At 35.7% G+C, this 26,295-nt stretch overlaps 1 protein-coding gene across 1 annotated transcript in view; it reads left to right on the forward strand.

Moving 5' to 3' along the window:
* COP1 (COP1 E3 ubiquitin ligase) overlaps window positions 1-26,295 on the forward strand; it is a 269,589-nt gene that overhangs the window by 25,791 nt on the left and 217,503 nt on the right. The window contains 2 exon segments of the mRNA XM_024758830.1: window positions 12,001-12,060; window positions 20,612-20,709. Of these exon segments, the coding sequence (XP_024614598.1) occupies window positions 12,001-12,060; window positions 20,612-20,709 (158 nt within the window).

A 26,295-nucleotide genomic window follows, 5' to 3' on the forward strand; every position in this document is an offset into this window, starting at 1 on the left:
CCACAAGAGTGGTGTATGATAAAACTTGTTTAAGTCTAAAAGAACTTTTTAGAAAAGGGTAAAATTCCTAACTGATAAGAAAGTATTATCATAGTTTAATTAGCAGAGTTGTTTCTTTTTTAGTTGCATATGATGGTACAGCTTATTATTGATGTCATTTTTAGAGTCTGTTGAATAAGGTATTGTATTCCTCCCCTTACTTCATTTCTTATTCTCCTGACCTCTTCTCTTGGTTTTCTATTCTATTGTAATTTATATATGTTTTTGAATGTGTGTATACCTGTGAAATATATTTTTTTGTATTTTAATTTTATGTAAATTGTGTTGTGTCACAGATCTTATTTTGATTTCAATTTTCACTTGACAAAATATCCAGCAATGGTGCTCCATATACCTTTGGTTCATTCCTTTTGACTGTTGCATGATGTTTTGTAGTATATATCTAGGTACATTTTATTTCTCCATCCTAGTAATTTTGAGCATTAAGGCTGCCTCTAATTCCCTACTGTAACAAGAAGTATCCAGTTTGTTGCAAGTATCCTCATAGGTGTTCCCTGTTGACAGATGTGGATGTTTCTCTCTTAGCTGTACGCACACATGCACAGACATACATATATACATAAATGGAAACACAGCTATACGTATATATTTACATATATATACACACATGCTACACATATACTCCAGGATGTGTATATATTTATATCTGTACCTATTTACAAATAATCTCAAGAGTGGAATTGCTGGGTCATAAGTATATGAATATGCAATGTAAGTTGCTAGTTAGAGTAACTCTTCATGAAGATTCTTGTTTCTCCATATCCTCCCTAACATACTTGATATTCTAATTTTTTAATAACTTAATGGGGATAAAGTGTTATTTTATTATTTTAATTTGCATGTTTTGATTACTAGTGAGTTGGAACATCTTTCCACGTACTTGAAAGGCAGTGTGTTTTCCCCTGCTGTGAATTAGGAATTGACATTCTTTCCCATTTTTTCTATTGGATTTTCTGTCTTATATGTTGATTTACAAGAATCGCTTGTGTTATGGTGCTACAAGAGACATGAATGGTCACAGCAGGGGCTTTAATCCATTTGTGATTTCTTCCCCCTTTTTGATGCTGCCACTTTGTCAGATGTCCATAAAACGTTTTGAGGGGTGTCCATAAACATTTTGGGGGGTCTGTATAAAGTTTTGGGGGTTGTATAAAATTTAAGGTGTTTGTATAATGTTTGGCCTGGCTGCCAATTCATATACGTGCTATGCTTGTACTTATGCTTAGGTCTTCTGGCTCATCGTCCTTCAATGCTATTGATAGGCAGAGTAGAAGGGGTTCTAAACTGTTTGTTTACAATTTTTCCCAGAACCTACTCTGGGTATGTTCTTGCTATTCAAAATTGGGAAGAGCTGGGAGTTGGGAATTCCCTGGCGGTCCAGTGGTTGGGACTCACGCTTCCAACTGCAGGGATCACGGGTTCAGTCCCTGGTTGGGGAACTAAGATCCCACCTGCCGCACAGCATGGCCAAGAAAAATAACAAAAACAAAAACAAAAAACAAAATTGGGAAGAGTTAGTTGTGTTTTGTTAGGATCTCCTCTGTATTTCTATATTTCCTGCATATTTCAACCCTTTCTTGGGAAGGGGAGTGATCAGTTAGTCCTTTTCTTCCTTTATTCTATTGTAGGTATTACTTCAAAAGAAATTTTTTGTTTTTGAAGTACAGTGTCTATTGAATGTGTACCATAAAGTCAAAAAATTGTAACTCAGATCACTAAGTCAGAGACCATCTGTTCAAGCTTTTTGCCCAGTTTTTAAATTGGGTTGTTTATTTTTCTGTTGTTGAGTTGTATGAGTTCTTCATATATTCTGGGTATAAGTCCCCTCTTGGATATGTGATATGCAAATTTTCTCTCCAATTATGTGGGTTGTCTTTTGAGTTTTTTGACAACGTCCTTTGATGCACAAAAGTTTTAAATTTTGAATAAGTCCAGTTTATCTATTTTTTCTTCTGTTGCTCATGCGTTTGGGGTCATATCTAAGAAACCATTGCCAAGCCCAATGTCATGAAGATTTATTGTGCCTTTTTCTAATAGGAAAATTCTTTCAGTTTTTTAGCTTGGGTGGATTTTACTCTTCCTACATTTGTATCATTGCTACAGATTTTTCCATTTTTTTCTTTTTGTGTATTCTGCCATTTATTTAATATTGTATACCAGGAATTGTACTAAGTACTTAATAGATATTTTGTTAATCAGTACAGTGATTCTATGATGTAAATATCATCCCAGTTATACCAAAGAGGAAACAGGGTTAGAGAGATTAAACTACTTGCCAAAGTCAGAAAGCTGTAGGTAGCATAGCTAGGATTAATTTCAGTTGAATTCCATTTTTATTGGCAGTCTTGACCTTTAATGTGGTTGAAAAGCTAGCTTTTGGTGAAAAGAATGGAGACTTTCTTCTCTTTAATTCACATGGTATTCAGAAGCCATTCCTTAAAAACTGCTTATTGAAACTGATCTGATAGTAATTTTTAGGTACTGCATGCAATTTTTACTATTAGTGGAACATATTATGTGACAAGTTATATCATGTCCTGCTCTTTGTTTTTTTTTAAATAAACTAATGGGTGATAGAGCTCTATGTGAAATAAACCTATTGTCAATTCTTTTTGTTTTCAGGCCAAAATTTTTGTTTCATTTTTCCCTCATACCCAACATCTAATCCATAGGAAACCAAAGCTCTACCTTCAAATTATATTTAGATTATGACTAACCCTATTGCCATGCTACCCACTTAGTTTAATCCAGCACCCAAATTCTTATAATAGCTTCTGTTTCTACAATTGCTTTCCTTAAGTCTTTTTTCAACATATGGGGTAGAGTGATCAAGTTCATTATCACTCCTGTGTTCCAAATCCTTCAGTGAATTCCTGTTTTATTCACTGTAAAAGCCGAAGTCCTTAACTTGATTTAAGGAAGTTCTTTGATATGACCCCTTGTTACCTCTCTGGCTTCCTATTCTACTGTTTTCCCACTTGCTTATTCTACTCTAAACTGACCATCTTGCTAGTCTTTGCACATGGCACCTCAGGATATTTGCACTTACTCTTACTGCTAGGTTGTGGTTGCCCCAGATTTTTGTGTGGATCATTTTCCTGCTATCTAGAAATAGTTACTCAAATGTCAACTTCTCATTGAAGCTTCTCTGACTACTCTATGTAACCCAACCCAACACTTCCTATCCCCCTTCCCTACTTAATTTTTTCCTTATCATTTATCACTATCTAGCCTTACTGAATAAGGTCATTCTTATTTATCTCATTTATTAAATGTGTTTTCCACTAGATTGTAGAACCATGAGGGACTTTTGTTTGTTTTATTCACCTCTCTGTCCTTGGTATCTAGAACAGTGTCTGGTATATAGTCAGTACCTAATATATAATTTGTTGAGTATATGACTGTTTTAAGATTTTTGGAATTATCTGAGAGGGTATTGATAAGTATTCACAGTTGATTCATTCTGGTTGCTGAGGCCAGTCTAAAATACTTATTGTTGGCACTGTTGGAAGTCTAGACTGAGAGATCAGTCTGTTAAGATATTTTGTTAAGATATCTTGCTTCTAAGCTTCATTTAATGCAGTATAAAACAGATGTGATGGTATTGTTACTCAGACTTACAAACATAATTACTTTGGGAACAGAAAGATCTCTTCCCCCAAATCTTAAAAATACTTTATTAGCGGTTTAAAAGGTTGGTGTATTAATATCTAGACCTTCTGTAATAGAAGAATTGGAATGTTTACTCTTGTTCACTTAACAGTTGAGTTTTAGAAATTAACCATTATTGGGACAACAAAGTTTCATCCAGAGGAACAGTTTTTTAAAATCAAAATAATATATGGAGTTATTAAGGCAGTGTGGTGTTGGCAAGAGTAGACAGCTCAATATAAACGAACAGAGTCCAGAAATAGACCCACGTAAATGTAGTCAACTGATCTTTGACAAAGTAGCAGAGGCAAAACAGTGTAGGAAAGATAGTCTTTGTAGCAGATGGTGCTGGAACAACTGTTCATCCACATGCAAAAAAAAAAAAAAAAATCTAAAAACAGACCTTATCCCTATTCACCAAATTACCTCAAGATGTATCACAGACCTAAATGTAAAATGCAAAGCCATTAAATTCCTAGACGATGACGGGAAATCTAGGTAAACGAGTTTGGTGATGACTTTTTAGACACAACACCAAAGGCATGATCTATGAAAGAAAGGATCAAAAAACAAAACTTCTTTAAAACTAAAAATTTCTCCTCAGGGTGAGAGACACTGTCAAGAGAATGAAAAGATAAAGCCACAGATTTAGAGAAAATATTTCTAGAAGACGTATTTCATATAGGATTTTTATCTAAAATATACAAAGAACTCTTAAAACTCAACAGTAAGAAAGCAACCTGATTTATTTATTAAAAAATTAAAAAAAAAAGTTTATTTATTTTCTTATTAGTCACCCATTTTATACACATCAGTGTATACGTGTCAATCCCAATCTCCGAGTTCATCACACCACCACCACCACCCCCTGCCACTTTCCCCCCCTTGGTGTCCATACGTTTGTTCTTTACTTCTGTGTCTCAATTTCTGCTCTGCAAACCAGTTTGTCTGTACCGTTTTCTAGGTTCCACATATATGTGTTAATATACAATATTTGTTTTACTCTTTCTGACTTACTTCACTCTGTATGACACTCTCTAGATCCATCCACGTCTCTACAAATGACCCAATTTCGTTTCTTTTTATGGCTGAGTAATATTCCATTGTATATATGTACCACATCTTCTTTATCCATTAGTCTGTCGATGGGCATTTAGGTTGCTTCCATGACCTGGCTATTGTAAATAGTGCTGCAATGAACATTGGGGTGCATGTGTCTTTTTGAATTATGGTTTTCTCTGGGTGTATGCCCAGTAGTGGGATTGCTGGGTCATATGGTAATGCTATTTTTAGTTCCTTGAGGAACCTCCATACTGTTCTCCATAGTGGCTGTATCAATTTACATTCTCACCAACAGTACAAGAGGGTTCCTTTTCTCCACATCCTCTCTAGCATTTGTTGTTTGTACATTTTCTGATGATGCCCGTTCTAACTAATGTGAGGTGATACCTCATTGTAGTTTTGATTTGCATTTCTCTAATAATTAGTGATGTTGAGCAGCTTTTCATGTGCTTCTTGGCCATCTGTATGTCTTCTTTGGAGAAATGTCTGTTTAGGTCTTCTGCCCATTTTTGGATTGGTTTGTTTGTTTTTTTAATATTGAGCTGCATGAGCTGTTTATTAATCCTTTGTCTGTTGATTCATTTGCAAATATTTTCTCCCATTCTGAGGGTTATCTTTTCGTCTTGTTTATGATTTTCTTTGCTGTGCAAAAGCTTTTAAGTTTCCTTAGGTCCCATTTGTTTATTTTTGTTTATATTTCCATTACTCTAGGAGGTGGATGAAAAAATGTCCTGCTGTGTTTTCCTCTAAGAGTTTGATAGTGCCCAGGCTTACATTTAGCTCTCTAATCTATTTGGAGTTTACTTTTGTGTATGGTGTTAGGGAGTGTTCTAATGTCTTTCTTTTCCATGTAGCTGTCCAGTTTTCCCAGCAACACTTATTGAAGAGGCTGTCTTTTCTCCATTGTATATTCCTGCGTCCTTTGTCAAAAATAAGGTGACCATATGTGCATGCCTTTATCTCTGGGCTTTCTATCCTATTCCATTGATCTATATTTCTGTTTTTGTGCCAGTACCATATTGTCTTGATTACTGTAGCTTTGTAATATAGGTTGAAGTCAGGGAGTCTGATTCCTCTAGCTCCGTTTTTTTCCCTCAATACTGCTTTGGCTATTTGGGGTCTTTTATGTCTCCATACAAATTTTAAGACTTTTTGTTCTAGGTCTGTAAAAAATGCTATTAGTAATTTGATAGGGATTGCATTGAATCTATAGATTGCTTTGGGTAGTATAGTCATTTTCACAATATTGATTCTTCCAATCCAAGAACATGGTATATCTCTCCATCTGTTTGTATCATCTTTAATTTCTTTCATCAGTGTCTTATAGTTTTCTGCATACAGGTCTTTTGTCTCCCTAGGTAGGTTTATTCCTAGGTATTTTATTCTTTTTGTTGCAGTGGTAAATGGAAGTGTTTCCTTAATTTCTCATTCAGATTTTTCATCATTAGTGTATAGGAATGCAAGAGATTTCTGTGCATTAATTTTGTATCCTGCAACTTTACCAAATTCATTGATTAGCTCTGGTAGTTTTCTGGTGGCATCTTTAGGATTCTCTATGTGTAGTATCATGTCATTTGCAGACAGTGACAGTTTTACTTCTTCTTTTCCAATGTGTATTCCTTTTATTTCTTTTTCTTCTCTGAGTGCCGTGGCTAGGACTTCCAAGACTGTTGAATAATAGTGGTGAGAGTGGACATCCTTGTCTTGTTCCTGATCTTAGAGGAAATGCTTTCAGTTTTTCACCCTTGAGAATGATGTTTGCTGTGGGTTTGTCGTATATGGCCTTTATTATGTTGAAGTAGGTTCCCTCTGTGCCCACTTTCTGGAGAGTTTTTATCATAAATGGTTGTTGAATTTTGTTGAAAGCTTTTTCTGCATCTATTGAGATGATTATATGGTGTTTTTCCTTCAATTTGTTAATATGGTGTATCACATTGATTGATTTGCATATATTGAAAAATCCTTGCATCCCTGGGATAAATCCCACTTGATCATGGTGTATGATCCTTTTAATGTGTTGTTGGATTCTGTTTGCTAGTATTTTGTTGAGGATTTTTGCATTTATATTCATCAGCGATATTGGTCTGTAATTTTCTTTTTGTATAGTACCTTTGTCTGATTTTGGTATCAGGATGAAAGTGGCCTCATAGAATGAGTTTGGGAGTGTTCCTTCCTCTGCAATTTTTTGGAAGAGTTTGAAAAGGATGGGTGTTAGCTCTTCTCTAAATGTTTGATAGAATTCATCTGTGAAGCCATCTGGTCCTGGACTTTTGTTTGTTGGAAGATTTTTAATCATAGTTTCAATTTCATTACTTGTGATTGGTCTGTTCATATTTTCTATTTCTTCCTGGTTCAGTCTTGGAAGGTTATACCATTCTAAGAATTTGTCCATTTCTTCCAGGTTGTCCATTTTATTGGCATAGAGTTGCTTGTAGTAGTCTCTTAGGATGCTTTGTATTTCTGCGGTGTCTGTTGTAACTTCTCCTTTTTCATTTACAATTTTATTGATTTGAGTCTTCTCCCTCTTTTTCTTGATGAGTCTGGCTAATGGTTTATCAGTTTTATTAATCTTCTCAAAGAATCAGCTTTTAGTTTTATTGATGTTTGCTGTTTTCTTTTTTTCTCTTTCATTTATTTCTGCTCTGATCTTTATGATTTCTTTCCTTCTGCTAACTTTGGGTTTTGTTTGTTCTTCTTTGTCTAGTTCCTTTAGGTGTAACATTATGTTGTTTATTTGAGATTTTTCTTGTTTCTTGAGATAGGTTTGTATAGGTATAAACTTCCCTCTTAGAACTGCTTTTGTTGCATCCCATAGGCTTTGGATCATCGTGTTTTCATTGTCATTTCTCTCTAGGTATTTTTTTATTTCCTCTTTGATTGCTTTAGTGATCTCTTGGTTATTTAGTAATGTATTCTTTAGCCTCCATGTGTTTGTGTTTTTTATGGTTCTTTTTCCTGTAATTGATATCTTATCTCATTGTGTTGTGGTCAGAAAAGATGCTTGATATGATTTCAGTTTTCTTAAATTTATTGAGGCTAGATTTGTGACCCAAGATGTGAATTTTCCTGGGGAATGTTCCGTGCGCACTTGAGAAGAAAGTGTAATCTGCTGTTTTTGGATGGAATGTCCTATAAATATCAATTAAATCTGTTAGGTCTGTTGTGTCATTTAAAGCTTGTGTTTCCTTATTAATTTTCTGTTTAGATGATCTGTTCATTGGTGTAACTGAGGTGTTAAAGTCCCCCACTATTATTGTTACTGTCGATTTCCTCTTTTAGAGCTGGTAGCAGTTGCCTTATGTGGTGAGGTACTCCTGTGTTGGGTGCATATATATTTATAATTGTTATATCTTCTTCTTGGATTGATCCCTTGATCATTATGTAGTGTCCTTCCGTTTCTCTTGTAACATTCTTTATTCTAAAGTCTATTTTATCTGATATGAGTATTGCTACTCTTTCTTTTGATTTCCATTTGCATGGAATATCTTTTTCTGTCCTCTCACTTTCAGTCTGTATGTGTCCCTAGGTCTGAAGTGGGACTGTTGTAGACAGCATATAATGGGTCTTGTTTTTGTACTGTTTCAGCAAGCCTGTGTCTTCTCGTTGGACCATTTAATCCATTCACATTTAAGGTCATTATCGATATGTATGTTCCTATTACCATTTCCTCAATTTTGGGGGCTTTGTTTTTGTAGGTCCTTTTCTTCTCTTGTGTTTCCCACTTAGAGAAGTTCCTTTAACATTTGTCGTCGAGCTGGTTTGGTGGTGCTGAATTCTGTTTGCTTTTGCTTGTCTGTAAAGCTTCTGATTTCTCCATTGAATCTGAATGAGATCCTTGCTGGGTAGGGTAATCTTGGTTGTAGATTCTTCCCTTTCATCACTTTAAGTATATCATGCCACTCCCTTCGAGCTTGTAGAGTTTCTGCTGAGAAATCAGCTGTTAACCTTATGGGAGTTCCCTTGTATGTTATTTGTCATTTTTCCTTTGCTACTTTCAGTAATTTTTCTTTGTCTTTAATTTTTGCCAATTTGATTACTATGTGTCTCGGTGTGTTTCTCCTTGGGTTAATCCTGTATGGGACTCTCTGCGCTTCCTGGACTTGGGTGGCTATTTCCTTTCCCATGTTAGGGAAGTTTTCGACTCTAATCTCTTCAAATATTTTCTCAGGTCCTTTCTCTCTTTTCCCTCTGGGACCCCTATAATGTGAATGTTTTTGCGTTTAATGTTGTCCCAGAGGTCTCTTAGGCGGTCTTCATTTCTTTTCATTCTTTTTTCTTTATTCTGTTCTCCAGCAGTGAATTCCACCATTCTGTCTTCCATGTCACTTCTTCGTTCTTCTGCCTCAGTTATTCTGCTATTGATTCCTTTTAGTGTATTTTTCGTTTCAGTTATTGTATTGTTCATCTCTGTTTGTTTGTTCTTTAATTCTTCTAGATCTTTGTTAAACGTTTCTTGCATCTCCTCGATCTCTGCCTCTATTCTTTTAACGAGGTCCTGGATCATCTTCACTATCATTATTCTAAATTCTTTTTCTGGAAGATTGCCTATCTCCATTTCATTTAGGTGTTTTCCTGGGGTTTTATCTTGTTCCTTCATCTCGTACATAACCCTCTGCCTTTTCATCTTGTCTATGTTTCTGTGGTTTTTGTTCCACAGTTTGCAGGATTGTAGTTGTTTTTGCTTCTGCTAGCAACCTGATTTAAAAATGGACCAAAGGCCTTGACCGTCACCTCAAAGATATACAGATGGTAAATAAGCATGTGAAGAGATGCTCCATATCATCATAGCCATCAGGGAAATGCAAATGAAAATAACAATGAGACATTGCTAAAACACCTATCAGAATGGCTAAATCTTGAGCACTGACACCACCAAATACTGAGGAGGATGTGGAGCAACAGAAATCTCATATTTTGTTAGTGGGGATAAAAATGGTGCAGGTACTTCGAAGACAGTTTGGTTGATTTCTTACAAAACTAATTTACTCTTAGCATATGATTCAACAATTTTACTCCTTGGTATTTACCCAAAGGAGTTGAAAACTTAGGACTACACAGAAGCCTGCACAAAGATGCTTGTAGCAGCTTTATTCATAATTGCCAGATCTTGGAAGCAACAAAGATGTCCTTCAGTAGGTGAATGGATAAATAAACTACAGTATACCCAGTCACTGGAATATTATTCAGCACTGAAAAGAAATTAGCTATCAAGCCATGAAAATATATGGAAGAACCTTAAATGCATATTACTAAGTGGAAGAAGCCAATCTGAAAAGGCTACATACTGTTTAGTCCCAACTATATGACTTTCTGGAAAAAACAAAACTATGGAGACAAAAAAATCAGTGGATGTGGGTAAGGGGAGAGAAACGAATAGGCAGAGTATAGAGGATTTTTAGGGCAGTGTAAATAATATGTATGATATTATAATGGTGGGTATATGTCATTATACTTTTGCCTAAACCCATAGAATGTACATGAAGAATGAACCCTAAGGTAAAATTTGGAGTTTGGGTGATTATGATGTGTCAATGTAGGTTCATGCTTGTTTACAAAAAATGCCCTGTTCTTGTGAGTGATGATAATAGGGGAGGCTGTGCACATGTCGGGGCAGGGGAGATCTCTATACCATCCTTTCAGTTTTGTTGCAAATGTAAAGCTCCTCTAAAAAAATAAAGTCTTTAAAGTGGGGGATAAATATTGCCTCTACTCTGGGTTTTGGGCGTTAAGATACCTGCTTGAGCACCCACTGTACCAGTGTGAAATAAAATTTGTCTATCTCAGATCTGTTCTTCAGCATCGTTTAGTTGCAAACTGAGATCACAGAGCAGCCTCCACAGCTCATCCACATGTCCTCAGGAGGGAGCCCCACCCCTGCTTCCTTACCTTCATCAGGCAGGAGCAAGATGGACTTTGTTCCAAAAGAAGAATTACCAAATCCCCACGTTTAGGAGATTTCCCTTTATTCTGAGTCTGGGAGAGTAAAGACTGGCAAAACCAGTGCAGTCTAAGCCAGCACACTATGCATGATGAAACTCTGAGCTTGTGCAACATTGAGATTTTATAACTTATTTATAACCTCACATTCTAAGATAGTATTTATGCCCAGGAAACTTTTCTTGAAGGGAGTGGGTAAATTTTCATTTACAGTTTAATTGTCCCGTGACATCAATAAGCATTGGATTTGTATACCAGTAACAGGAAACTCGATAATTACTGGCTTAACCAAGTTAGGATTTACTTTTTCATGTAATGTGTAGTCCAGAGATTGACAATCTATAGATGATGCAACTGCTGAAGGATGTTATCAAGGAACCCATATCCTGTCTTCTTAGCTTATGTTTGTTGTCTTCATGATCTCAAGATGGCTGTTGTATCTCTGGAGACTTCATCAGAGTTTTTGGAGGGAGGAAGGGGGAAGGATAAAGGGAAACTGCTTCTTAGAAGGCTTTGCATTCTTCTGGTAGACGGTACCCTCTCAGAGATTGATAACCCCCTTTCCTTGGCCAGAACATGTGGCATAGTTGGTATGACTTGATATTTATCTCGTGGTATCTGGAAGTAGAATAGAAGAGTGGTTGAGAACATGGATCTGAGTTTGAAAATTGGCTGTGTTACTTCCTAGTTGTGTGACTTTTAACATTCTGTGTCTCAATTTCCTTATCTATAAAGTGGGTCTAGTAATAGGTAGGTACCTATGCTGTTGAAAGGATTAAGTGAGTTAATATATGTCATTGTTTTAATGGACATGCATAGTTTGTGTTAAGTATTAGTTATCATTAGCATCTTCACTACCTAGAAGAGTTATTGAGATTGGAACTGTAGATTTATCACTCAGGAAATTCATTTTCTTTGAGATAGGAAATAGAGCATTTAGATGGTTTTGTACCAGGGATGATTGAAAAAGATGGTAGAACTTAAGCATTTGTGATTGCATTATACTATCAAAATTTATGGTCAAGTCAAAGTATTGGAGTCAGTTAAATTATTCATTTAATTCATCTTAGAACTTGATGGTGCTTAGGGCCATCTTGAACAAATTGTCATTTTACCAGCAGTCCCCTAACGTTCATTCAGCTCAATAGAAATTTCATCTCATCACTAGAAAGTTTGAAGACTTAGCTATGTATTGAAATATGATTTTGTTGGTATTGTTACTGACTTTTTCCAATTTGTAATCACTCTACTTAAAAAAATGTATTAATTATTTTTCTATTCTGTTTTTAGCCCTATCTGCTTTGATATGATTGAGGAAGCATACATGACGAAGTGTGGCCACAGCTTTTGGTAAGATGATTTAATTTAGTGAAATTGTCTTTTGGCAATTCTTAACTTGTGTGTAAATGTAGCCAGTGAGAAGTTATGTTTTTAAAGCTACTGTTGGTTATTTTGAATCATATTTCCTTGACCGATATACCTTTACAGGTTTGACAGCTCAAGGCAAACATGTGGATGCTGGTATAATTTCTGTGAAATACTTAGATTTACTATCAGCCTTATAGATGAAACTCTAATAATAAACTTCTGGGTTTCTTAATTGTTTAAAGAGCTTTGACTGCTGTTTTAGGAAACTGGGGGGTGCTGGGTAATTAGGATGAAGCATGAAGCACCTTTAACTCACTTGTGGGGGATAGATGTGAGGGCCATTAAAGCAGGCTGGAAGGTCATTGGAAAAGGATATTAGAGGATTAAAAAGTTCTGTGTCCTTTAACACTTTGCTCAGTGCTGTCTTTAGGTTATATGTCATGCTAATCTGTATATTTTAAAAGATTTTCAGTTGTGATAAAATATACTTAACGTTTACCATCTTAACCATTTTTAAGTGGAGTAGTATTGAGTATTGTAACATTGTTGTGCAAATCAGTCTCCAGAACGTTTTTATCTTGCAAAACTGAAACTATACCCATTAAACAACAAGTGCCATTTCCCTCTTATCCCAACCTCTGTCAATCACCATTCTACTTTTTGTGAATGTGACTACTCTGGATACCTCATATAAATGGAATCAAACAGTATCTGTCTTTTGTGACTAGCTTATTTCACTTAGCAGAGTGTGCTCAAGTTTTATCCATGTTGTAGCATGTGTCAAAATTTCCTTCCTTTTTGAGGCTGAATAACATTCCATTGCATATACAGTTGGCCCTCTGTATCTGCGGGTTCAGCATCTGTGGGTTCAACCAACCACGGTTCCAAAGTATTTGAAAAAAAAATTCCAGAAAATTCCAAAAAGCACAACTTGAATTTGCACCTCACTGGCAACTATTTACATAGTATTTACATTGTATTAGTTATTATAAGTAACCTAGAGATGATTTAAAGTATACAGTAGGATGTACAGTAGGTTATATGGTAGTACTACACCATTTTATATAAGAGACTTGAGCATCCTTGGATTTTGGTATCTACGGGGGTCCTGACAGCAATTCACTGCGGATACTGAGGGATGACCATATAGATCATATTTTGTTTGTGCATTCTTCTCTCTATGGACACTTGGGTTGCTTTCAGCTGTTAACTATTGTTAATAATGTTTCTTTGAACATTGGTGTATAAATAGCTTTTTGAAATCCTGCTTTCAGTTCTTTCAGGTATATGCCTGGAAGCAGAATTGCTGGATCATATGGTACATTTGTGTTTAATCTTCTGTGGAACCTCCATACTGTTTTTCATACCTGCAGTACCATTTTACATTCCCACCAACAGTGCAGAGGGTTCCAATTTTTCCACATCCTTTCCAACACTTGTTATTTTCTGTTTTTTTTTAATAGTGGTCATCCTAATGGGTATGTAATTTGTGTATGTTTAATTCCTTTATTTACCTATTTATTTGATTGGAGGTGGTATATTCTACTTGCAGTCAGTCATCTCCCTAAATTATTTACCCTCTTTGTTTAGTATTTCTGTTGTGTTCTAATATATCTTATTATTCTAATTCATGTTGAAGTTAGACCCACAATTTTATACTGAGGTTGAATATGATATCTGGTAGGTTGATATCCATTAGTGAAGACGAGTATTGTCACCAGTTTGTAAGTCCTTTAGTTTGATCTGGAGTGCAGTGCTTTGTTGATAGGTATATCCAATCTGCCAGTCACTTAGAAAGAAAGTTTAGAATAAAAATAGCTTTCTTAGCTTGCATTATCTATGTCCTTTATTAAAATAAAAGTTATTAAAATGATAAGAACAATGTATACTGTTGGCTATAAAAGCTTTCATTGTACAGAAAGGTATAATATGAAATGTAAATGTTTCCTTTCCCCTAGCCTTTCTTTTCTACTTCCTCAAAGATTATCTCTGGTAAGAAGTGACTGTGTATTCTTTCAGAATCTTTTTGTTGTTTTTTTAAAAAAGGCCATCTTGCCTTCTTAAATAATTTTTATTTCCTGGTATATATTGCATTGACATTATTATCATTTGTGAATCACTTTCTTCTCTGTATTGCTACTGAAATTCTGGTCGTGTGGGTCTTGACACATGTATGGGCTTGGTCTTTTCAGGCTGATTGTTCAGCAGTAGTGTTCTCTTTGGTCCATTAATTGATCCGGCACCTTAGCATTCCATAGGAAATCATATACTTCTCTTAGAGACATTGGGTTTTGATTATTCTGGAAAATTGGGCGATTTATGGTAGGCTTTCTCAACCTTGGTAGTATTGACATATTAGACCAGATAATTCTTTGTTGTGGGTAGCTGTCCTTGGTATTTTAGATATCCCTGGCTTCTGTAGTAACCCAGTAACAACCCTTTTACTCCAAGCTGTGACAACCAAAAATGTCTCCAACCATTGCCAGATATCCCTTAGAGGACAAAGTAGCCCTTAGTTGAGAACTACTGATATAAAGCTAAAAGAGCAAGTTCTTGAAGTTGGTGGACCAGGAATCTAGGTCTGGGTCTAAAACTTACCTTTGTCAAGTCAGTCAACATACCATCTTCTGCTGCTCTCTGGCCCCCAACTCCCATTGTCTTCCTACCCTTTCACTACTCTTCTTTCATAGATTTGAAGGTGTTGAAGTGTGAAACAGATTGTAAAGTGAGGTTTCCATTTTTCCTAACTGCCCTTGTCTAACATATTCACTGTGGCATTTAAAAAAGCTTAAGAGTCTGCTGAGTCAGTTCAATGATCTTGCCTCAGTATGTTGTGAAGTACAATAAATTACTAATTGACTTTATAACTAGACAGGCCGGGCCTTTTCAGTGAGTCCTGTAATCTTCATGGTGTGAGTTTAGTTCGTTGGTTTCTTAAATACCTTCTTTTTACCTTTAAATAAAAATAAAGGTTAGATCTTTGTTACAATTCAAGTTACTTTGTTACACTCTGATGTGATTGTGTTTTTTTAAAAAAAGTATTTATTTTTTAATTTTTAGCTGCGTTGGGTCTTCGTTGCTGTGCGCAGGCTTTCTCTAGCTGTGGCGAGTGGGGGCTACTCTTTGTTGTGATGCGCAGGCTTCTCACTTGTAGTGGCTTCTCCTGTTGTGGAGCACAGGCTCTACGGTGTGGGCTTCAGTAGTTGTGGCTCGTGGGTTCTAGAGTGCATGCTCAGTAGTTGTGGCACACAGGCTTAGTTGCTCTGCGGCATGTGGGATCTTCCCGGACCAGGGATCGAACCCGTGTCCCCTGCATTGGCAGGCAGATTCTTAACCACTGTGCCACCAGGGAACTCCCTGTGATTGTGTTTTAAAATACCTACCAGAAAGCAGGTGTTGGTAGGATAGGGATGATAACATTGGTAGGAGCCAATAAACCTGGAAGCTGACAGTCCCATTGCCAGGCTTGATAAACTGTGAGACATTTTGTTCTTTTGTTGAAAGCAAAAGCTCTTAATTATTTACGGTGAGACATGAGAGGCCTGTGGAACTTCAGTCATTAACAGTAGCCTGTGGTATCAACTGTTTGCTAAGTTGAACCCTGGCTGGTTACCTGGAGCCAAGCAGAATACCACTTCAAGGCTCCATCCAGATTATTAACACTAAATCAAATTGGGCCACATCAACTGTTTATTCCTTGTCCCACTTAAAAATAATAAGTCTTTCCTAGTAACAGGTTGGAGACATTATAGCGGGAAGTTCTTTCACTTTAAATCATTCCCACTTCACAGTGAGCCTGCTGTTAGCTATAATCTAACTGAAACTCAATGATATAATTTAAAAAAATCTGGATTCTGTATGACATAGAGATAAGGTTTGCTCTTTTGCTTTCCCCTTTGCTGCCTGCAGCTTGTCCTCTGCCCTCTGCTTCTCAGACCTCATGTATGTCAGCTCCTGATTTACTGTTTGCTTCAATACAAACTAGTTATAATTAACAGGGTCCCTCAGTGTTGTCATCTTGCAGCATACCTGTGATCAAGCCTGGGTGTCAGTTTGCCTTTTGGGACTTTTGACTAATCCATCACCTCGTACCTTACTATTAGTCTTTTTTTGTACCTGGTTCTTATATAGAACCACTGGTACTGATTTTTTTTTTTTTCTTTTCTTTTTATAGTTCCTTCTTTTTTGAGAATTTTCTAATTATTCAGTTTTCTGTATCTACTCATCCCTGTTGACACAGACAGAAAAATCAATTATATTTTGTAGGTAGGTATATACTTAATAGAAGAAACAGAGCAACTGTATACATCTGTGGAGGAATATTCATTCTTTGTGGTCAGATCTGCACTTATCAGGGGACATAGGTACTGTTAGCACACTGTGGTACTGAATAAATTTTTTTAAGAGTTGCAGTGTGAGTAGCTATTGAAAATTTCTCAGGTAGACCCAAAATATATATCCTTCTTATCTCTTTTTGCCCACCTATTTTGATCACTAGTTTAGGCATATACTCTTCTTTTGGAATCCAAAACATTGTATTTGGGCTGGTGATAGTCAAGGAGATAGATGAGTGAGAATGAATTAGAGTTACTGTATTGAGACTTTCTCGCAGTGTTTTATATGACCCAGAAGGCAGCAGAAGTATGTTTCTTTTTTGGTTATATCTATTTTCTCATGTATTCAGAATTTATTGAGTTCCAGCTCTTTAACAGGATATTGTGCTAGATATTGAGGGTACGGAGACGAGTAAAACAAATCTCTGCTTTTAATGAGCAAATAGAAGAGGGGCTGACAAACACATACACAGATTAAGTACAGAATAAGACAGTTACTATTTCTCAGACTAGGGAGGGTCTACCCAAGGTGGTAGTGAGGCAATAGATGTTATAAAATAAACTTGATGCATCTTGTTATCACTGCAGTTTTATACAGTGGTGTGTAATTTGATTCATTTAAATTTTATAGTATAGATGAATATTATCAAGTACAATGCAGAAAAGTAATTTGAGTTTCTGTTTCTGAGGACAGTTCCTTCTGGTTGTGTCCTAGACTATCTTTTTCTTCTAAGAGAGGATGGTATGGTAGTAAGCTTACTGACAAGGGATATGATTAGGATGCTGAAGAAGGGAGAGGAGAATGTTCTGTTGGATTCAGGAATAATTTCTTGTATATTGACAGACTCTTTATCTGGCTTAACAATTTAACTTGTTTTTCTTGTCATTTTATTTGCTCATTTTCTGACTACCATTTCTTTTCAAAAGCCATTTGCTAAAACCCCAAATGTCCTTCTTCTGCTTATCTGTCAGTCCCTGTCTCCTGTCTTTAATAACCCTCTCTCCTTCATGACTTGCTTTATTTGAACTTGCAGGTTTTTTTGGCTGCACAGCACAGCTTGTGGGGTATTAGTTCCCCAACCAGGGATTGAACCTGGGCCATGGCAGTGAAAGCACTGCTTGAGTCCTAACCACTGGACTGCCAGGGAATTCCCTGCAGGTTTTTTTTTTAAAGGATTAAATCTTGTCATGTATTCTGGTAATATTAACTCATTTCCTTTTCCCCTAAGCAGACTATAAATGTTCCCATGTTGGAGCTCTTAATCTATTGTATTTGCATATCTTCTTTATGCTTTTCCCTTGCAATAAAATGAAAAAAAAATTTAGGATGTTATTTCTTTCATTGAAGTTTCCATGTAGGAAGTTTCCTCTCAGATATGGAGCCTATCTTTTGGTAATGTGGTATTCCTAGCCTTGTCATAGTTGCAGGAGTTGAAGATATTGTTATTGGAACACTGTGCAAGTCATTTGTTCTGTATGTAATATTTGAGTACCTGTTATATGCCAGGTGTTTAATCTTTGGGCCCCTGTACTGTGCCAGAGACCATGCTACATTGATTCCCTATAATGTCCTTCTTTTTGCTTGTCTTGCAAGTAACAAATGTGAGATGAGAAAGTAGATGATAGCTAGAACAGAGCAACCTGATGGATGTAGCATTTTGTTTTGATAAGGTGGAGGGAAGTAGGTAGATATAAAAATCTGCTTCAGTTTATGAAGCTATTTGGACACAGGATAAAAGAGTTACTGTCTTTTTAGGAATCGTCTTATATGTAAATCACCTTTTAGATTTCTTAGAAGTAATTTTTTTTCCTGATTGTTAGGAGCAGTACATGTTTACTATAGAAACTTGTAGACACCTACAAAGAAAAAGTTTCCCATAATTATATTACCCAGTGGCACATACTGTTAACATTATGGTGAATGTCTTTTTCGGTTTATTTTAAATGTTCACATTTAAATGCTTTCAGTTTTTGTGTGGAATCTTTAGGATTTTCTATATTGAGTATCATGTCATCTGCATACAATGACAGTTTTACCTCTTCCCTTCCAATCTGGATACCTTTTATTTCTTTTTCTTGTCTGGTTGCTGTGGCTAAAATGATTAGAACTAGTAAATGAATTGAGCAAGGTGCAGGATACAAGATCAATATACAGAAATCTTTACAGTAACAATGAAATATCAGAGAAAGTAAAAAAAAAAAAAAAAAATCTCATTTAAAATCACATCAGGGCTTCCCAGGTGGTGCAGTGGTTGAGAGTCCGCCTGCCGATGCAGGGGACATGGGTTCATGCCCCGGTCTGGGAAGATCCCACATGCCGCGGAGTGGCTGGGCCTGTGAGCCATGGCCGCTGAGCCTGCGCTTCCAGAGCTTGTGCTCTGCAATGGGAGAGGCCACAACAGTGAGAAGCCTGTGTACCGCAAAAAAAAAAAACTAAAAAAACCCCCTAAAAACAGAGTTACCATATGACCCTGCAATCCCACTCCTGGGCATATATCTGGAGAAAACTTAATTCAAAAAGGTTCATACACCCCAATGTTCATAGCAGCACTATTTACAATAGCCAAGGCACGGAAGCCCCCTAAATGTCCATCAACAGATGAATGGATAAAGAAGATGTGGTATATATACAGTGGAATATTAGCCATTAAAAAGAGTGAAATATTGCTATTTGCAGCAACGTGGATGGACCTAGGGATTATAATACAAAGGAAGTAGGTCAGGCAGAGAAAGACAAATATTGTATCACTTATATGTGGAATCTAAAAAAATAATACAAATCAACTAACTTACAAAACAGAAACAGACTGACAGACCTAGAAAACAAACTTATTACCAAAGGGGAGTGATAAATTAGGACTATGGGATTAATAGATATACATTACTATATATAAAATATATAAACAGCAAGGATTTGCCATAAAGCACATGGAACTATATTCAATCCCTTGTAATAACCTATAATGGAAAAGAATCTGAGGGTGTTCATCTGATACTAACACAATATTGTAAATCAAATTGTAGTTTAATAAATACATTTTAAGAGTTTAAAAAATGTACACGTACATAATTTTTTAAAACAAATGGAATTGTATCCACTGTGTTAGAAGTTATTTTTATTTACTAACATAATTATATGGTGACTTTTTTCCTAATGTCAATTTGATATTTCTTTGGGGTTTAGTTGAATGACATTTTCAAAGTTTTTTGTTATAAGACAATACACAATTGTAAAAAAACAAACATTACAGAAATATATAATCTAAGAAGGCAAAAATTTCTCATAATCATATGTCTCCAGCTGTACCTATAAATAGTTATTAGATTATTTTTCATGGCATATAGTTACATATTACAGTGTGACTTTTATTGACTATATACATTGCATTGGATTGATGTTTACAAATTTATGTAGTCAATTTCCTAGTGTTTTGGTTGCTTCTAATTTATTTTGCTATTTACAGATAACTTTGAATGGGACATCTTTCTACATATAAAAATCTGCTTATTTCCATACGATAAATTCCTAGAAGTAAAATCACTACATGAAAGAGGATACACAGCCTTAAGTTTTTCCATACAACTTGCCTTCTAGAAAATGGCAGTTCCTGCAGCAGTACATGAAATTATTCATATATACATGTACTCCTTAACTCTGACAGTTTTTTCTTTATTTTTCTATTCTGATTGGTAAAAACTAATATATAATTTTAAATCAATTTTTCATCCTAATGAAAGTGATGATTTCCATGCTTAATGACTAATTTTTGTCTTGCTGATTTTTCTGTTCTTCTCTTATTTTCTTTTCATTTGAATGAGCTCTTTTTGTATTGAGGATATCAGCACTCCAAGGATACAGATAGTCTGTTTGCTTAACTAAATTACAGGCATTTGTTTTTCTTGGTGGTGTTATATACTGTTTAAATTGCATAAACTTAAAAGTTAGTATATCTTTTAAAATTTTATATCTAGTAGGCTTGTTATTTGAGTTTATTTTTAAATAACTTTTGTATACTATTATCTAATAAATGCCCTATGTATCTTCTAATATAAAAGTATACGCTGAAATAAATTTGATAACTGCTAGATAACTTATGTTGAAAATGAGGAATAGAAAACTAATAGGCATTATTTTGTGACTAGTTTATTAATTTATCACTGATTTAATCAAGCTATTTTATTTTTTCTCTTGTTTATAGCTACAAGTGTATTCATCAGAGTTTGGAGGACAATAATAGATGTCCCAAGTGTAACTATGTTGTGGATAATATTGACCATCTGTATCCTAATTTCTTGGGTGAGTCTTTGGAATGATTTTTAATTTTTAAAAATATTTAGTTCCCAAAAGGGTGTGTTAGCACTAATTTATTTAGAGAACGTAGCTTAGAGGTAAGCAGTCTCTCTCTCCTACTCAGCAGGGTGCTTTTCCCAGTCTTCCCCGGGTTGTGACATTGATTCTATACCATATGTACCATATCATATTTAAGTTTCATTAAAAAAAAATTGACTGGTACAACTCTTAGATTCTTACATTGATGGCTGGACAGAATGTGAGGCTAAAGGAGAATGCCAGAGTTCCAGATACCTGTCTCTATATCATGTTGTGCATTCCTGTTGTTTCTACTTCTGGGGCAGAAGTGAGACGCAATGGAGGAAAGGGTTAATGGAGAGGCGGAAGGGAGATAAAACTTGTATATGAGGACTCCTAGATGGAGGAAGAGAGTCTGTGACCTGGGGAGGCGATTGAAAAGTAAAACTGAGGAAAGAAAGACAATGGATATGAAACTTTTGAGGGAGGAATGGTGACTGGAGAAGAGAGGCACAAATAGGGAACCCTTAAGGTAAATGGTAAGTGATTGGGAATAGTATCTAGTCAGAGGCCAATTATGAAAAATCTAAAAATTCTACATGTTGAAAAGCCTAAGATATTGTGGAAAATCTTTAGTTTGAGTTTTTGGGAATGAAGATTAATTTTCCAAAGATTAATTTTCAGGTATGGGTAGGCATGAAGTAGGGCACTACTGGGTATGTATATCAGAAAGGATAATTCTTCATTCCTAAAGAGTAACACACTCAGAGTTAAGGATGTGGTGTCTACTTGTGTATTAGATTCTGACTTGCCAGTGCTTTGGTTGCAGTTTGATTTGTTTGGTGGTTTATAATACATCATGAATTGGAACCTTTTCAGCCATGGCTTTCCTTTTTTTATCTCTGCTCTAAAATTACATTGGCTTCAATCCTTTTTTCTCTTTCACTCTTCAGTACAATCCAATATATTTTCATACAGGAAAATCATCAGATGATTGCATAGCAGAAATGAACCCTGAAGGAAGTATTTTGAAGATTTTCTGTTGGAATACCAAGTTCTTCTAGGTAGATAAAGTCTTGTGGCAAACTAGGAGAATGAACTTAGGAAAAGAAGAAACACTGAGTGGTATGATACTCTGTGGGACTGGACTTCATGAGCTAAGTTAGGTGAAATGGAAACCAAAGTCCCACAAAGCAGAACCCTTTGTCCATGAACTCACAAACATGGATTGATGCTGCTTTGTGCATCTAGAATCACTCTTCTATGAGTTGTCATAACTTTCGAAAATTACTTCTTCTTTTGGAATGGTTAAATACAGAAAGGAATCCAGTGGTCTGTAGGTTTTGGTATTGATATTTACCAAATTTAATGAGTCCAAATTCTGTTATGTGAATTTCTAAATAGTGAGAGAGAGAGAGAGAGAGAGAGAAGAGAGGAGAGAGAGAGAACACCATTATACTGATATGGAAGTAATATGAAAATACAGCACTAAGATGTAAAGTAATTTCATACTTTATGTATTCTCAAATGTATACATTCAGTGAATAGTGAAGTTATAATTACTGATTTCCTAAGCTAGAAATTATCTTGTCAATGATACAGTTTTTTTAAAAAAATATTTATTTATTTATTTGGCTGTGCCAGATCTTAGCTGTGGCACGAGGGATCCTCACTGCCACACACGGGATCTTTGTTGCGACATGTGGCCTCTTAGTTGCGGCATGCGGTATCTAGTTCCCTGACCAGGGATTGAACCTGGGCCCCCTGCATTGGGAGCATGGAGTCTTAACTGCTGGACCACCAGAGAAGTGTTTTTAACCTTCTCTTATATGGATAAAAATTTTTGGTTTTGGGTAATTGGAGTGTGTTTTATGCCCATATTTGAAATCTTTTAATTATAGTGCAGCTTCCAGTGTGATTATTTATGTCAGCCATAGAAATAACATTTCATCCTGATATATCTATTTCTGTTTTACTGCCCATCACCCTTTCCAGTCTTTAGCTTTGTACAGTGATGGTCAAATCCTTCGGTTCCCGTGCACTCAGGATGCTACTGAGATCTGTTTTTGAAAGGGGAATATCATTTGTTTTTTCTGTACTGAAAAAACTATTCCCATTGCTTTAGTCTGATTTACATGATTTGTATAGTGCCTGTAGTTCTTGGTTGGATTAAAAAGACCCTGAACCTTTTAAAAGTAATTTCAGATTTCCTCTTGAGCATGGTGAAATAAGTATAAGTTCTACGATTCTGAAGTGTTCTAGGTAGACTTGCACCTTTTTTATTACTAGGTTAGGACCCTTCACTTTTAATGCTTTACGTTTACCTTAGTCATGGATAGAGGGCTGGGCTACCCATTTTCTGTAGCAGTGGTCTTCAACTTGGGTGACCCATATAAAAATTCTGAAAAATAATGTACTTCTTCCCACATTGATGCCACATTTTAAATGAGCATCCACATTTTTTCTTTATAAGTTTAAGTGTTTGTAAAGGATATGATTTTAGGAGTATTGTAAATATGGTTATTTAAAAATAAGCTTTATCTCTTTTTAAAATGTATCCAGTAGAATCTGAATAGTATAGTGATTGGATACTTATCATTGATTCAAAAATAAGTACTTTTCATTAACAATGGGAAATTTCATTCTTTGTCTCTTTGAACTTATTCTTAAATTGTGTATTGCTCACATAATTTTATCCTTATATATTTCATGCTTGAAATTCTGATTGATTTATCTGTCATACTTTTCTATAACAGAAAATAGAACTTACAGACTTTGAAGTTTCTTTTGAACATAATTTTATATTAAGTATTTTAAAAATCTTAAATGTTTTATCTGAGTTGTTATTGTAATTATTAGACATGCAATTGATCAAATAAATATTTACAAATTTTATAAAGTATTAGACAAAAATTTATTGAAAATCGGCTGCTTAATGTGTGATGGTGTCCTCAATTAGTTCCATTGCCATTTATGGTTATTACTAGGAAAAGGACTCAGTTTCATTTGTATTCTTTTTATTTATTTATTTAGGATCATCACAGCTTTTTAAAAAATTGAGATATAACTGACATATAATATTGTGTAAGTTTAAGACTTTTCCTTTTTATTTTTGAAAGGGTAAGTCATGAGAAACTTTGCTTACATAAATAGTTTGATGGGGATTGAAGGAACTTTGTTCCTGCTGCATCACTTAGTTCTTTGATCTCCTTCTGAATTATGTGCTTCAATAAAAGCACTTACTTAGTCAAAAAAAATTTTTTAATACCCTATTAGTTAACAAGTCCACTCCTTTCTTCACTTCTAATGAAAGCAAAGAATTGGAAGCTAAACACTCAAGTAGGATTAGGTTTTTCTGGTCATTAGTCATGCGCTTTTTTGTCAAGACAGATATTTTGATTTTTCCTTTCATGCCTTAAGCACTACAGTACAGTCCCTCATTTTTCTTCTTCCTCTACCCCCCCCCCCCCAAAAAAAAGGCTCACTCTCTTCACCTTTCTATCCCCTTGGTCTTGAGAGCTCTCTTTCTCTCTTCTGATCCTGGAAGGCTCATGTGGGGTGAGGGGGTGTCTCTCCTCCCACCTCTGCAGTTGCTCTCCTACACTCTTGCCAGGGCTTAGCTCTCACAGTCCCTCCATGATGCATGATCTCTCTCCAGCTACCAACCCCCGCCCCCCACCCCCTAGCAATCTCTTTTCTAGTGTTCTCTGTGTATAAAATTTGTAAATTGAATATTTTTATCTCTCTAATGAATGACCCTCTTATTCTTTAATGTAAAAGGTAACGTACACGCAAAATTTAAAATCCTTGTTTAAAAAAATGTAGGCAGCTCACATAACGTCTTTACTACTGCCAAGTGCTTTCCCAGGTGCTTTATGTGTGTTAACTCATTTAATTCTCAGTCCTATGACATAGGTAATTGTTGTCATCCTCATTCCTCCAGCGAGGAAACTAAGGCACAGAGAAGTCAAGTAACTTGTGTAAAGTTCTACAGCCAGTAAGTGGCGGAATTGGGATTTGGTCCTAAGCAGTCTGGCTTGAGTATGTGCTTTTACTATACTATCCTGCCTCTGAAAAGACAATTGCTAGAATGAAAGCTTTAGCAGTAGAAAGGCATTGTTTGTTCTTAGTACTATGGCTGTTATAAGGATCCAGAGAATTATAATTATGGATATAGAATATTCACGTTCAGTGGTATATGAGATTTCTTGGTAAAATCCAATGTGGTGTACATATTTAAGTGTTGCAATTATTTAAGTTACAATTTTTATTTAAATAGCTAATTCTGTAACTGAAACATTAAATTCTTATTCACATACTCCTCTTTATTCCCACTACGTTATTTCAAGTTCTCTCCTTTATCTTCCCTGGATTATAATAGTAACTGCTTGTGAGATAACAGGCTCCTCAGAATCAGGCTCTGATCTGTCTACAGTTCCAGCCTTAGTTCTTAGCCCCTGTTAATCATTGACAAAATCACTCTGATCCTGTGTTTCAGCTATATTGATTTTAAATCATCTTATATCCTGCTATTTTATGACTTTACCCCGTCCACGCACACACCATTTTTTTTGGCCGTGGAATCTTAGTTCACTGACCAGGGATTGAACCCAGGCCCATGGCAGTGAAAGCGCTGAGTCTTAACCACTGGACCGCCAGGGAATTCCCCCCACACACCCTTAATGTGAGTTCTTTTCCACTTTTCTTCCTGTTTACTAAGTCCCTGTGTGCCTGTTATGGCCCAGTTCTAATGTCACCTTCTGTGTGAAGCCTGCTTGTTAATATTTTAATTGATCCTTGTCCTTTGTTCTTTTAAAATCTATTTCAATGATAGTACTGATTATCATATTATAACTGCTGCATCACATATATTTCTCTTCCTACTCTGAGTTGCTTGAGTCTTGGATTAAGTCTTACTTAGGTTGAGTCTTACTTAATCTTTAAAGCTTGGCTCCTAGTGTGGCCCTGGAACCTCTCTGATTTGTTCGAAAATATTTGTAGTAGATTGTGGTATAGTGGGAAGTATTAGATAGTTGGGTTTGTTTCCCAGCTCTGTCTTGAATTGTATGTCACCATGAGTAACTTCCTTATGCTCTTTCTAATATTCCCTCATCTCTAAAATGTGAAGAATAACCCATAGGATAATGTCTATAAATTAAAGGCTAATAAGGTAACAAGCTTAGTGCTAGTTGTCCTTTTCTTTATCAGTTTATTTTTTTTATCAATTGGGTGTTAAAAACAAAAGAATGCAATTAAAAGTGGCTTGAACATTAAGGAAAATGTATTGATTTATACAAAAAGAATTTTTAGAATTAGTTAAGTTGGTATCTCAGTGATATTATCAAGTTCTTTCCATCTTTCTGGCCTTCTGTCTCCAGCAGATGTGTTGGTTCTTTGGCTAGCTCCCCTCAAGATTGCAAGATGGCTTTAAGCAGTTCCAGATATCATCCCTTAATGAAGGGAGAAAAAGAACTTGTTTTCTTCTGTCCTTCTCTTCTGAAAGACAGCATACCCTTCGTTGGTCAAAATTAGATCACATAGTTAACCCTCCATCAATTGCTGGCAAGAATGTAT

The sequence above is a fragment of the Neophocaena asiaeorientalis genome, unplaced genomic scaffold (genome assembly GCF_003031525.2).
Source record: "Neophocaena asiaeorientalis asiaeorientalis breed wild unplaced genomic scaffold, Neophocaena_asiaeorientalis_V1.1 scaffold182, whole genome shotgun sequence".
Lineage (NCBI taxonomy): Eukaryota > Metazoa > Chordata > Mammalia > Artiodactyla > Phocoenidae > Neophocaena > Neophocaena asiaeorientalis.